The sequence below is a fragment of the Pleurodeles waltl genome, chromosome 8 (genome assembly GCF_031143425.1).
Source record: "Pleurodeles waltl isolate 20211129_DDA chromosome 8, aPleWal1.hap1.20221129, whole genome shotgun sequence".
Taxonomy (NCBI): Eukaryota; Metazoa; Chordata; class Amphibia; order Caudata; family Salamandridae; genus Pleurodeles; species Pleurodeles waltl.
In genome coordinates, this window is record NC_090447.1 from 1,149,471,317 (window position 1) to 1,149,484,837 (window position 13,521).

The following is a 13,521-nucleotide window of genomic DNA, read 5'->3' on the forward strand; positions in this document are numbered from 1 at the left end:
GCAAGAGCCGACAAAATGGCCAGTTCTAAACATTTCAGTGACCTACTAACATATGTGTCCTTTATTATCCACTGGATGAAAGCATTCATTTTGTAGAGCAACCTGTTTTTTTGTTGATTTCTTTAATGTTGACGCGTAAAGGAGAGCCACTTTGTAGTGCTAGTCGAAATGTTTACAAGAATGTTGACCGTTATGATAACTATTGTCCTGGGTGACTTCAATTTGCATTTGCAATTTGCATTTGAGTGATCCATAGAATTCAGTTGGCTGTATTGCAGCTTTAATTTTTTATACTCTGTAATAACCTCACTCATTTGAGTCCGCATGGGAAGTGATGCTTAAGACTGAGGCTCTGATCACTTTAGACTAGTCTGATCACTTTAGACTAATCAGATCATGACTTCACGCCATTCTCTCTCTTTATTTTCTGCCAAAGTAGTGCCCATAAGCCACCCCATTGGTCAGAGATGTAGAAACATGGATCAGCCTTCCTTCGCAGAGACAGAGAAAGCTTTCTCCTTAAAATCCACTTCTATGATCCAAGAAGTTAATAACCTACAATTCAATACTCTGATACCATGGCAGGAATTGTGGCTACAGTAGCCTGAAAAATCGTAAAAGGAAGAAATTTGCAAAATAGTACTCAAAGGATCTAAATGAGGAAAATGTTGTGCTTTGGGTGACAGAACATTGTGTTGCAAACCTACATCTACAGAGGTCCTTGCAAAACTGACATTTAATGAATGGAAATAGTCTATTTTTATAGCCAAATCTACTTATGCCAGAATGGAGACTGACTGCCCCATATTGAATTCTTGTTCCAAAATCTACCCAACACTTCCAGCGAACAACAATGTCTTCAAAAAAGAAATGTGAGAAATATGTAGCCTTTTTAAAGATATTATGGAGAAATTGAACTAACATAAACTCTTAGGTCACCTGTTTATTCTTCAATGAAATCATGCATGGACTTGCTCAGCACCATTCCCAAGAATATACCTTTCTAACTTTTTCTAGAACGCCCTATCTTCTCCGCTTCTCAAAGAAATTAGCTGTTCCATTATCCCCTATTGTTTAGACCTGATTAAGACTTTCCTGTCACAAGGTACAGTTCCAGGCTGCTTAAGAGTAGGGCAGATGTAATTGCTTTTGGAAGAAGCCAGAGCAACCTGGAATGATCTGAATAACATCCACCTGGTCTCTGTCTTACGAGCTTCCAGGACAGCTGTGTGGAGGCTTCAACCAAATTAATTATAGCTGAAAATGACCTCCTCAACAAGCTGCTGTCTGGCTTCTGGTCAGGATGCAGCACACAAGCTGCAATTCTAATGACTGACAGCAGAAGTCTTCACAATCTAGGCAAAGGCAGCTCCTTCCTTTTCATCCAGTCACCCAATAGTGCGGTTGAGGATGGACTCTGGTAAGTCACTGCCTGCTGGAATTTTTAAACTACACCTAGCCACACTCAATGAGTCTCTTCTTGCAACGCTAGGCAGGACACTGGATTGTGAAGTTTGAGCTTATCTCTCCAATTCTTAGTTTTCCTTTTGAGCCAAGAAATATATTTAGAAGTCCGAGCCAAATCCAGAACATAAAGTATTGGAAAACCCATTTTTCACAACTGACAAAGACCCTAGAATAATCCTTTGGGTAGTGCACTAGTAGTCTGGCTCGCCACTAGATAAACATCAGAAAAACCCCTAAGACACTTTAAAATTAGGAACTGAAAAGTCCTTGTTCAGTTTTAATTATAAAAGTGTGTGCCCATGACATTTCCTAAAAAGTTCCTGTCGATGGGAAACAATTAAGTCAAAATTGGTGCTTAACGTTATCTTTATATATACTTTATTCATCTGCATTTCTGTGTGTTATATATCTTATGTTATTTTGTCAGTTTTTATAGTATGCATAGTACTGTTTTATGTATCCGGAACATGCATATTCTTCTTTTTTTTCTTTTTCTTTTTTTAAATCCTTCTTCCCTACTTTATTAATACAATGAGCATTTTTGGAATGTGTAACCTGTAACCGGGCTCAATGTAAGGCGCTGTGTCACCTACTGGGTGTAGTCCGAAGTATATGAAGCTGGTTAAATTAATACACTCCCCTGAGAGGGAGCATTATGGGTGTGGGTTTACATGATCTAAGGTGCTGAATGGCTTTGGCAGAAAAAGCAGGAATAGCTGACTTGGGGGCAGGACCGAACGGTAGTGCCAAAGTAAGTGAGGATACAAGATAATCACACTACGCTGGGGACCAAAGCTGTCCTTGCTACCCCATCAACAACAGATATCTGGTATTTGCCGTGGCCGGTACATCCGCGGTGCACTTGTGCTTCATTTCACATGTTTATTACTGCTTTGAAAAGGTCAGCATGAAGTGAATTGCTATTTTCCCTTTCTGATTATCTATAGATGACTCATGCTGGATGTTTTTGTTTCTATTTAGATCGTAAATCTTATACTTCCTTATGTTTTTTCTTTTTCTAATAGGTTCCAAGGATCTTGTGGTGAAAGCACAGGTGCTCGCGGGTGGCAGAGGAAAAGGGACATTTGAAGGTGGCCTAAAAGGAGGAGTAAAGATTGTCTACTCGTAAGTTAACTTTATTTTTGAACCTGGTCCTGGTCCTTAGCAACTAACTGGGCATCAGATGGTATAACCAAACTTGAGCGGTATAGAATATATTGTAACTGGTGCGGTTTGCTACCTTAACCCCGGTGCCATTTACTGGGAGTACTTGAATTCAATTAAATCGTCAACAGATCGTAAATGATAAAGAAAACAAGTTTATAAGTTAAACAATGTAAAAGGACCGCAGGAAAGAATCTGTATAAATGAAAATCTCAGCAAAACAAGAAGGTGGGGAAAGAGGGCGCAAAGATAGGGGCACGGTTAGTTCCTTCTACCATAAAGAAAACAAATAAGGCCATCATTAGTAGGACTGGTCTGGGCAGGACTGCAGTTTTTTTCAACATATGCAATAGACATTGAAAGTGAAAAAGTAAAATAAATAAATAGTAGACATGTCTAAAGATGGTGTTAATAATTCTTTCAAGTAAATAAAATCGTCCCATTTGAAAAAAAAAAGTAAGGAAAAAATGTAAGTAAAGCAGAAACGAAAACCGAGATAGGCCTATTGCTACTGAAATGGCTACTTTCTAAGTGGATGTGCAAGAGCAAAATGTTTACTCGCAGTAAACATAGCAAATGTCTGAAGTGAGTTTGACCCTTTGATTGCCTTCTGCTGTGAGCTGTGACGGGCAAAAGCAAAACGTGAATGCCACTCGAACAGACTTGTGAAAGATGAGGGCTAGCTAAAAGCCCTATGTATATATTTTTATTATGATTTTGTCAGAAAACATGGCACTAGAGAGATAGCTAAAACCTTCTCCAGTCCATACCTAAATAAAGGTTAAGCTTAAAATAACACATTTCCATGGGAAACAAGCAGCAAAGTGAAGAGAGAAGGCAAGAGAAAAATGGGATATAATGAGTGAGGTAAAAAAGGGAATTAACAAAAAGAGATAGATACATTAAACTGCGTGAAAGAAAAGGGGGGAGTAGGAGATGAAAAACTCACGGTAATACAAATAGTTAAAGCAAAATGTGTTTAAAAATGAGTATAAAAAAAGAAGCAGCACTATTGAGAATACATTCAAAGAAATCAGGTATAATCCTGTAGAGTAATCTGAGTGTGTGAGCAGCCTCCCTGAAGTAATATACTGCCCCTGGACTGTCCAACTTCTTGGGCTTTGAAGGCCACAAGTTTCTGCTGCTGCAGATGTCCATGTTCTGCTGCCTTCTTGGTGTGAGAGATGTGGATCCAGGAGGTTAGTCCCTCCCACTTCACAGGTGACCCAGGCCAGATGGAGATCATGTCTTTCTTAGTGGAAGCAAATGTGGGACTTAAGTAAGCCATTATATGAGTTGTAAACAGATGTCCTTGCACAGTACATGCAGTGGGGTTGTGGTTAACTTATTATCTGAAGGGTTTTCTTGTTTCTTTGATTCGCCCAATGTTTCAAATTCTTTCGAATGGAAGTGATGAAAGCTGCTGTAATATGAAACCTGGAATCGCCTCGGTGATCTCAGTTTCTCAAATTGTAAATTGCTGTGGCAATGTGTTATTCTCCCCCACGCATGAGATAAGAGGCAGAATTGTGGCCTCACATCGCAACTTAAAATGTAAATTTTGACAAGCTGAGCAGACTGAAGGCTCTTTTGTTTTAAAAAACATACGGTTCTTGCATCAGCCAGAGAAACGTATGACCTCCAAGTAGCAAGGTCATCCGCAGAGATGCAGTTCCTAATACCAACTTCCCCAAACATTTTGGAGAATTGGTGAGCAGGATTTTGTAATGCATCTAATATTGCTGGAATTGTTCACTTTTTTAAGCCTGTTGGTTCTGGGTTCATTAGCACTTTCCAGACTGTTTTGGGAGTTATACCCTCAGGCATCCACTCAATTTTTTTTCAAGTGTCTTTGGTGGATTCCCAGTAACTAATTGGCGATATCCTGCTCTTGCTATTTTTGATTTGCAGTGGCTGTCCTATCTCAACAAAGCAGAGTGATGGACCTCCCACCAGCCGAACTGTGTCATGAACGCATGATGCAGCATTTCAGAGCATTACTGCTGGAAGAGCTTGAATTGAGTGTGTCTGTCATTCAGACCAGTTCTCACTTGTGTGCAGCCAATTTTCCATTGCTTGTGGTGCTTCTTCAGTTGTGTACCGGAAGTGTCTTGCTGTATAGCTCATACCTTCTTTGGACACAGATCTGTTAATGTTCTTGATGAGAGTTCATTCACATACATGCCCATTGAGATTGCGGTTGTTACGTGAGGCATCCTATGAGCTGCTCCATGTGGATGTCATGGCTCCTTGTGCTTCTACCTCTGGCACTGCATGGACGCTGCCTCCTCAGCCGGACCTGTGGCTGAGGGACCTTGCACATGTGTACTTAATGAATCTTTCCTTGATAACGAGCTGGTCGCCTTATCGCCTCCTGCAGTGGGGTCCTTCCTGCCTTCCAACTCCATTGATTACATCAGAGATTTCCTGCAAGATCATGACTATTGCTAAATTTGACCTGTGGTATTTTTTTATTCAGATTCTAAATTGTCCTTTTAATTTGGGCTGCCTTTCGGCCTGATTTCCTTGTCAACTTCAACATTTTTATCTCCTTTTTTTTGTATATTTTACTGAGCTTCTAGTATCATAGTTTTAAGTATAGTTATTTTAGGTCTTGGACCCTGCAGTCTTGTCACGAAAATGGGGAGGGTGTTGTAGGTTCATTTTAGTGTTTTACTTGGGCTCACTTATATTCGCTCGGCTTGCGGCCTGTGCCCTTTTACCTAGTTACATACTTCATTTAATTTACTCATTTTAATTCATTTTAGCAGGGCTTGCTTTTAGCTGGGTGTTGTATTTTTCTAATTGGCTGCTTTTCTGCAAAAGTGTAATTAGTTCCTTAACACAACATTTCACACTGCCCCTGCTCAAGGTTGTACCTGGTAGTTCATCTAGTGTTGCTTCCACAAGAGTGCAGAGCCAACATTTAACACTTAGACGAATTACCACGTCAGTCCTGTTCTCAGAACATAACACATTTTGTTATAAAAAACAACACACAGGCTAAAGAAGGTCAGAGAGGTCATTCCAGCCAGGGGAGCCATCTTGTGCTGTGTGCCACTTCATTGCCACTTTGCTGACCTCAGCCTTGTCTTTACAGCCAACCAAGGAGATGATGGGCAGACCCCTGTTTGTCAGATATGGGGGCAGGAGTTCCTTCCAGTGAATAGTACTGGCAGAAAAGGCCATCACTGCTATGCTCTCATGTAGACGCTAGAAGTGTAGTTCGGAGTTTCTAGACACATGCTTATGCCAAATGCTGGGATTGTTTATCTTTTTCTAACTCATAGTAAAAATCCTTACTGTGCACTGTTTCATCCTCCTAATAATCGCTGCTCATGTCTTTTATTATAGAATGCAGTCTTTTCAATAAATGCAGTTGAAAACTGTAGCCTTCGCAATTAGAGAAAAGGGCAAGAACTGCCAACCATGGCTTCCCGGATGAGTCGGAGTGTCATGTTTCCTAGGCCGCCACAAATCACCTTTACTTTCTAGGTTTTGGTGAGGTGCTGCATGTTAGCCGAAAAGGTTAGGCAGGCAGTCTCCAACTTGTGAGGGGACGGCTCATTCACCCACACATGGTGATGCCGCTGCCCGAAAACCTGCAGTCTTACCCCAACGGGAAGCGCGTCAGGAGGTGTGTCCAAGGGCAGGAGCCCTTTAAATTTCCAACAGCGCTCCCGCCGCCGTGGGAAGCGCGTCAGGAGGTGTGTCCAGGGCAGGAGCCCTTTAAATTTCCAACAGCGCTCCCGCTGGCAGGCCCGTCCTTGCCAGAAAAAGGCAGGGCAGGGCCACCCCCCTGACATCCATTTAAAGACGTTTGGATTAGGCAGCTCACACGTATATGGCTGCCTGAAGGTACTGTGCCGACAATTACTCCTAAAAAAGGTCTTTTTATAGAGGGCCTTAGGACGGAAGTCTCCCTTTATTGGTGTAGCGCTTTCATCATTATCTGTTAGATTTTGGAGTGGGGCTGGGCCGGGTCTCTGCCTCTTCATTTTCTGCAAGAGGTTTGCTTGTATTTATGAGTGCAAAATTTATATTTAACGTTTGCCATACGAGAAGTTAATATTTATCTAGGTTTACCCCCACTAGACCTTCTTTTAATCTCTTTTATAAATACATATTGTGGACTGGTTCCATTAGAGCCGAAGCATTATATAGGTGGCTCAAGATATGGGAAAACGTAAGGCATCAGAACCCCCAAGGGGGAAGGAGAAATCTATAAAAAAAACTTAGGAATGCGGGCGAGAACTGCACTATAGCTGAAATTGATGATCTTATCGAGGAGGTAGAGTCACTACTATGTAATAGGGCCACTATCCGGGAAGGTCCTGATAAAAAGATTACCTCCTATTACACGAAGAAAGTCGAATTAGAGGAAGATAAACTGATAGAGATTGTTAGCCAGCAAGAGGGGGAGGTACCGACCGATATTAGGACAGGCAGCCCTAAGGATGCTACAACTCGATCCATACACCCATGCACTATAGATAGTATTAGGAAGAAGGGTCATATGCAGGAGTGTGAAGTTGTGTGCTTCAATAAATACGCAGTGTTGGCAGAACTCAATAGTAATAAAGTACAGAATGTAAAAGAGGGGGAATCTGTGGATGAGCTATACCCAACTATCCCAATTGTACAGTTAGCTAGAGAGAGGACATCTCCACCCAATCTAGAACCAGTGAATCATTTAAAACATAAAACAAGAACTCCAGCAGATCTTTATGACCTACTCTCTGGATTAATCCAGGAAGTTAGGGAATTGAAACTTGAAGTAAGAACCTTATCAGATATTGTGGAAAAGGAGGGGGGTAGGGGAACCCATAGAGCTCAGAGCGGAAAGGAGACCCCCCTTACATCATTTCATCCACAAGGTAGATCTACACGTCCTCAAAGTTTGAATATTGACCCCAACCCTATCCCAGCTATAGCTAAGATTTTACATCAACCACAGGGATGTATGCGAGGGGTAAATGAGGAAAATATTGGATTACGCAACTATCCTAGAGGTAATGCTAGTGTTCTACGCCAAGAAACAGGGAATCCACGAAGAGAACCCTGCTTGGTAAAAGGGCTACAAAAAGGGGAAAATGAGGAAAATACTGGATTACGCAACTATCCTAGAAGTAAGGCTAGTGTTCTACGCCAAGAAACAGGGAATCCACGAAGAGAACCCTGCTTGGTAAAAGGGCTACAAAAAGGAAAAGGAAATGTGGAACCTACTCTGAACCCCTATCCCCAAGCATTTAATGATCGTATCCGTCGTACCACATGGAATCGTCATTCTGAGGGGGATAGGTATCCTATTAGGACCAATGTTCTTTACCTGTTAAATGTTCCAAAACTGTCCCTAAATAGCAGAGAAGACGAGGATTCCTTAAAGAATAAGCTTATACACTGGATCAGGGCCAAAAGACACTGTCTATCCATAATTCGTTCAGATATTAGGGGGCAGAAAGAATGCCAGGAGAGACGGGGCAACAGGACGTTATTGCACTAACACTTAAGGATGGAAGATTAATCAGAGGCCTGATTGACATGGAACAGAGAACCCCCGCCCCCAAAATTAATGGTATGAGGTTTAGCCCGGATCCATTCATTATCAAACCCCTAGTCCAGAGGCCTAAGTATAATAATAATGGGGGACTGCAAAGGAGAAATGGAGATTCCAATCTTGAAAGAGTAGATTGACTAACCCAGCTAGATCAGCCACAAGTGGGACCAAAGGGGGACCCAACAGTAGGTGAGCCCCATGAAGGGAATGATCCTCATGCTATAGGGGCAGGGAGTACAGTGGAGTCTTTGCCCCGCAGGAAAGATTCAACAGCATATTTGAGCCCTACTTCTAATGTCACGACCCTAAATGGAAGGGGATCAATCACTATGATCTCCTGGCACGTAGCAGGCTTAAAAATAAGCTTATAGACCCTGAATGGCAGGACTATATTGATCAATGTCATATCTGTCTCTTTCAAGAGACTTGGCTTAAGGATCCGCCGTATAAATTAGGATATAAAACCTTTTTTATTAGTGCAACTTCAGCTGCCAGAGGGAGGCCGTCCGGGGGGTTGGTTGCATGGGTGAAAATTTCATTAAATGTTGAGATACGTATGCAAGTCACAGAGTCAGAGGATATTCTATGGTTGGTATTGGGGAAAAAAATAAGATAATATCCCACTTGTTCAATGTATGTATATATAAGGCCTAGAAGGACACATTTGGAGTCTCCTGAAATAACTACTAGACGACCTGCTTAAAAAGATCCCAGTAGGAGAGACAATTATGATAGGGGGTGACCTTAATTGTAATTATGAACCTATAATTGGATTAGAACATCTAGCAGAAGAAGATCGAATGAGAGCAATTCCTTATCTAACAATAGAAAAAACTGTTCCGGGCACAGTGGCCGCCCTGCAACTTATGGGCCTTACATTAAAGCACGGACTGAGGGCGTGTAATGGCAGAGTGGGTGAAGGAGGCCTTAATTTGGATCCCTTCCAGAGAGGCAACTCAACCTCGAAAATAGACTACATTTTGCATAGTATAAGTACATGGGGAAGATTAGTGACTTTTAAAATAGATAAAAGAAGGGAAACCGATCACTTCCCGCTAATAATTGAACTCAGGGCCCACCTCCTGGATTTGGATTTGGAATATATAGAACATGATAAGGTGGAGTTACAACCCACCCTCAGCAACAATAGAAGGGTTGTAAAATGGCCAGCAATACTAGGCAATTTGGACACTATGACAAATATTTACAATACATTTTCTGATCTTTTGGAGCCTTATGCAAAAAATAAACCTATTGATATCCCTATTACGGCCATCCATCAGTCAATGAGTAATGCACTAAGACCCTTCCTGACCAAACAGTTACAGCATAAGCATAAAAAGGAGAAGGTGCAAACCACCCCAAGTAGTCCATGGTATACTATCAAATGCAGGGAGAGGAAAAGAGTACTGATAGAGGCTTTAAAGCAAAAAAATCAACTAGCTGTACAACAGGCAAGGGCCAGCTACAAGAAAACACTGGCAACTGCCCAAAGCAACTGGGAGGATAAAAAATGGCAAGATCTGCTGGAAGCAGCAAAAAGTAATGACGCTAGGATCTTCTGGAAAATAGTTACCCACGGCAGCAAAGTGGGGATATTTAATACAGATCATCATATAGATCCCAAAACATGGGTTAACTATTTTACATACCTTTACTCTGATCCCCCCAGCCTTGATTTCTATCCCTCCAAGCATAAAACCCTAGCTACTTGGGGCATCTTACCCGAGTTACAATTTAGTCTGGAGGAGACGGTGAATGCCATTAAAGCAATCAAGCCAGGAAAAGCCCCCGGTTTGGATAAGATCCCGGGGGATATGTTTAAACATAGTATAGAAATTTGGGCACCTTATATAAATCTTTTAAGTAACGCTATAGCAAGGGGAGGTCTAGTGCCTGAGACATGGAAAGGGGCAGAAATAATCCCAGTCTACAAACAAGGATCCAGGGAAGACCCTGGGAACTATAGACCAATCAGTCTCATAGATGTCATGCTAAAAATTTATGCTAGACAGTTGCTGAATAGAATTAGTAGCTGGATAGAAGAAAACAGTATATTGACTATATATCAAGCAGGCTTTAGACAGCAGACGAGTACAGTCGAGTTGCTGAATAGAATTAGTAGCTGGATAGAAGAAAACAGTATATTGACTATATATCAAGCAGGCTTTAGACAGCAGACGAGTACAGTCGATTAGTTTAGCAAAGGTTCGGTGGGGTCCAAAGGGAGAGTTGACAGACCCAATACCTATCAAGAGGGGGGTGAGACAGGGTTGTGTGCTTGCCCCAACCCTTTTCTCATTATATATTAATGACCTGGTTAAACATTTGAAACAAAGTAATCATGACTCGCCAAGATTGAACGGTGATCCAGTTCCTGCCCTCCTTTTTGCAGATGATACTATCTCAAACTCCCATGGGCTTGCAAACCCTATTAGATAAATTTAGTGAGTACTGCAGTTTGAAGGGACTAGAAATAAACACAATCAAGACCAAATACCTGACTGTTAACCCCCATAAAGCACTCTAGAGAAACATTCGGATTAGAGGGCAGGCATTGGAACGAGAAAAAAACTTCAACTATCTAGGGATACTGCTTGATGCCAAGTTGTCATGGGCACCGCACGTCAATAAAGCTGCTATCTCCTTAGTTCATAGTTCCATGGCGATTAGTAAAAATTACAAATGTTCAAGATCTAGCATTGTTTCACCAGTATTTGAGATCTATAGGTGCAAAGCACAGGCTGCTGCTTTATATGGTACCGAACTCTGGGGATTTACAAATCTAACCCCACTGGTTACCCAGGAAAATAATTTTATGAGGGGGGTACTGGGTCTCCCTCCATCTACTCCACTGATTCCTCTAACCTATGATATTAATATGAAACAAATAGGTACATTGGCAGCCCTGAGGCCCTTGCTTTACTGGTGTAGACTTTGGACAACCCCTGAATTGATCCAATATAGGCAAGCACTAATCGAGATCATGGACTTGGACAAGGCCATCTCCCTTCCGTGGCTCCACTATATAAGGCAATGCTTTTACAATCTAGGGCTGAAATTTTATTGGGAAGAACCGCATACACTCACAACACAATCTAAGATTCGACTAAAACAAGTATTTTGGGACTTCACTCTAAACAGCCCTCTCTACAGCAAGGATTTAGGTAGACTAACCTTAAGTTTCCTGGATATCAAACCATTACCGAGAGCTGAGGAATGGATAGATACTATCCATCCTAGGCGAGCAAAAGTTTTATTTATGAAGTTCCGATATGGGACTCTCCAGGTTAGGGCTTTTACTTCTAAATGGGGCCCCTTGAGTGGGAGAAGACATGAGGCGACTTGTGGGCTGTGTAATATGGAGACTTCTGAAACGACGGATCATGTACTTTTAAACTGCAAAGCTTATGATAAACCAAGGAGGAAATGGATTCGACCTATTTGCAGGAACGTTGGAATCAGGAATTATAATGAAGCAGCTAGATTCTTGAGATCTAGTACTATACCATATGTTGTTTTTGGTTTAAGCCGGTTTTTACTAGCAATTTCATTTATCAGAGACAAGGCGGGCCTGAGGCTCTAGGCGCTTTAACTCAGACAAAACCCCCACAGTTAATTTACGGTCCCCAAAATGATAAATGGGAGCCGTCTTCTGTAATCCAATGGACTCTGGTTATACATTTAGCTAAGGATATATTTAGCCCAGGGGATATTGATAATGCTTGGGAAGAACATGAATTATAAAATTATTTTGCCCCTTATCACAAGGACCGTAGTTATCGGGAGGATTTTTAAGTTTTTTAGAATTGTCATTTGACACTTATGGAACTAGCTTTTAGATCCAGTTATTTATTTATTTTTTACTTAATTGTTTAAATAGTCCTCCCCTAGTTAAGCAAATAAGTGCCTGATGGCACGGGAGGCAAATTTAAATTTTAAGGGTTTTATAAAAATGTAATATTGTAATTGATTGTTATTTATTGCTTTTAAGACTAACATTGGCCATTATCTAGACAGTCTGATTTTAGTATTTAAGTGAATATTAATTGTTGCTGGAATAATGTGCTTTTTGTATTGCTTGATTGTATTTCCCTTTTATGGCTTTTAGCCGAATAAAGGCGTGTGTGAAAAGTCCTACAACAGTAACAGGCTGTGCCACCATCGGATGGGTTATAAAGCTATTGCTGTTTGTGTCAACATTGGTTGTGTAACAGGTTGTATTGCTTATAATTGTCTGGTATTCTGATATGCATTTGGATCAATAGGAGCTGTAGCTACTGTTACATTAATATTTACTGTCTTAGCAGCACTTGCTTCGCGTCTCACATATGGTGGTGGATGTCCAACTAATAATTATTCCAAAATTTCATCTCCTGAATCTGTTTTAGAATCTGTTTTTACGGGCGAGCGCAAAGTGCTCCGTCCCGTGTTGTAATCTCTCTTTGGGCTTCACGCCTATGTCAGGTCAGTTTCTTTCATTGGTTCGTGGGCTTGCCTTTTAAAATCTGCTTGCTTTCATTAGTGAAAGGCATGCATACGTCATGCCTTTTCCGGTGTTTAGCCCTCCTCGAGCGCAGTGAGCAAGTGCTGAAAACATACGAGGCTCCACGTTTTCTGTCCAGTTTCTGGACTACTTTTTCTCTTTTTTCGTAGCACGATCTCGCTGAGCAGAAGTTGAGCGCTTTGCATGACAGCGACCCTTTTACATAGTTAATTGCACTTTTGCCGGTTTCGTGGATAATTGCACTATTGCCGGTTACATGGATAATTGCACTATTGCCGGTTACATGGATAATTGCACTTTTGCCGATAGGTTTCACTACGAGTTAACTTTTATTTTCCTTTGTGTGTCAGCTTTGCACTGATGGTGGCCGTCAGCTCGCTTATGTGAAACTTTGACTTTTCAGTTTATATGGCAAAAAAAGTCCAGTTAGTTATGTGAAACTGTTTTATTTTCATTCTCAATTTATGTGGCAAGAAAAGTCAGGTTAGGAGTTTATAATGCTAATTGCTCAAGCAAATGCGAGACTGGTTGCATTGCAAATGCATGTTGGTTCAGCCTTTATTTCTAGTTCCCCTTTAATCTTTTTTCTTTTAGGTTTCTCATGCTTTCCGACTGCTCATTTTTCTTTGTTGTATTGCCAGGATATAATCTAGTTTACTCTACTATGTGTTTCATCCATCTCTGATTATTTTCGCCTCAAATTGCATCTGCATACATTTGCATAGCTCTTTTTGTTCGTCTTTGGTACTTGTTTCTGTCCCTTTCTGTTGCCATCTTCTCCCAAGCGCTTAAGGCTTCAACTTGTGTGGGTTGGAAGGTGGCTTCC

At 41.2% G+C, this 13,521-nt stretch overlaps 1 protein-coding gene across 1 annotated transcript in view; it reads left to right on the plus strand.

Moving 5' to 3' along the window:
* SUCLA2 (succinate-CoA ligase ADP-forming subunit beta) overlaps window positions 1–13,521 on the plus strand; it is a 440,896-nt gene that overhangs the window by 191,091 nt on the left and 236,284 nt on the right. Inside the window, exon 3 of the mRNA XM_069205385.1 lies at window positions 2,493–2,592. Coding sequence (XP_069061486.1) covers window positions 2,493–2,592 — 100 coding nt within the window. The remainder of the gene's footprint in view (window positions 1–2,492; window positions 2,593–13,521) is intronic.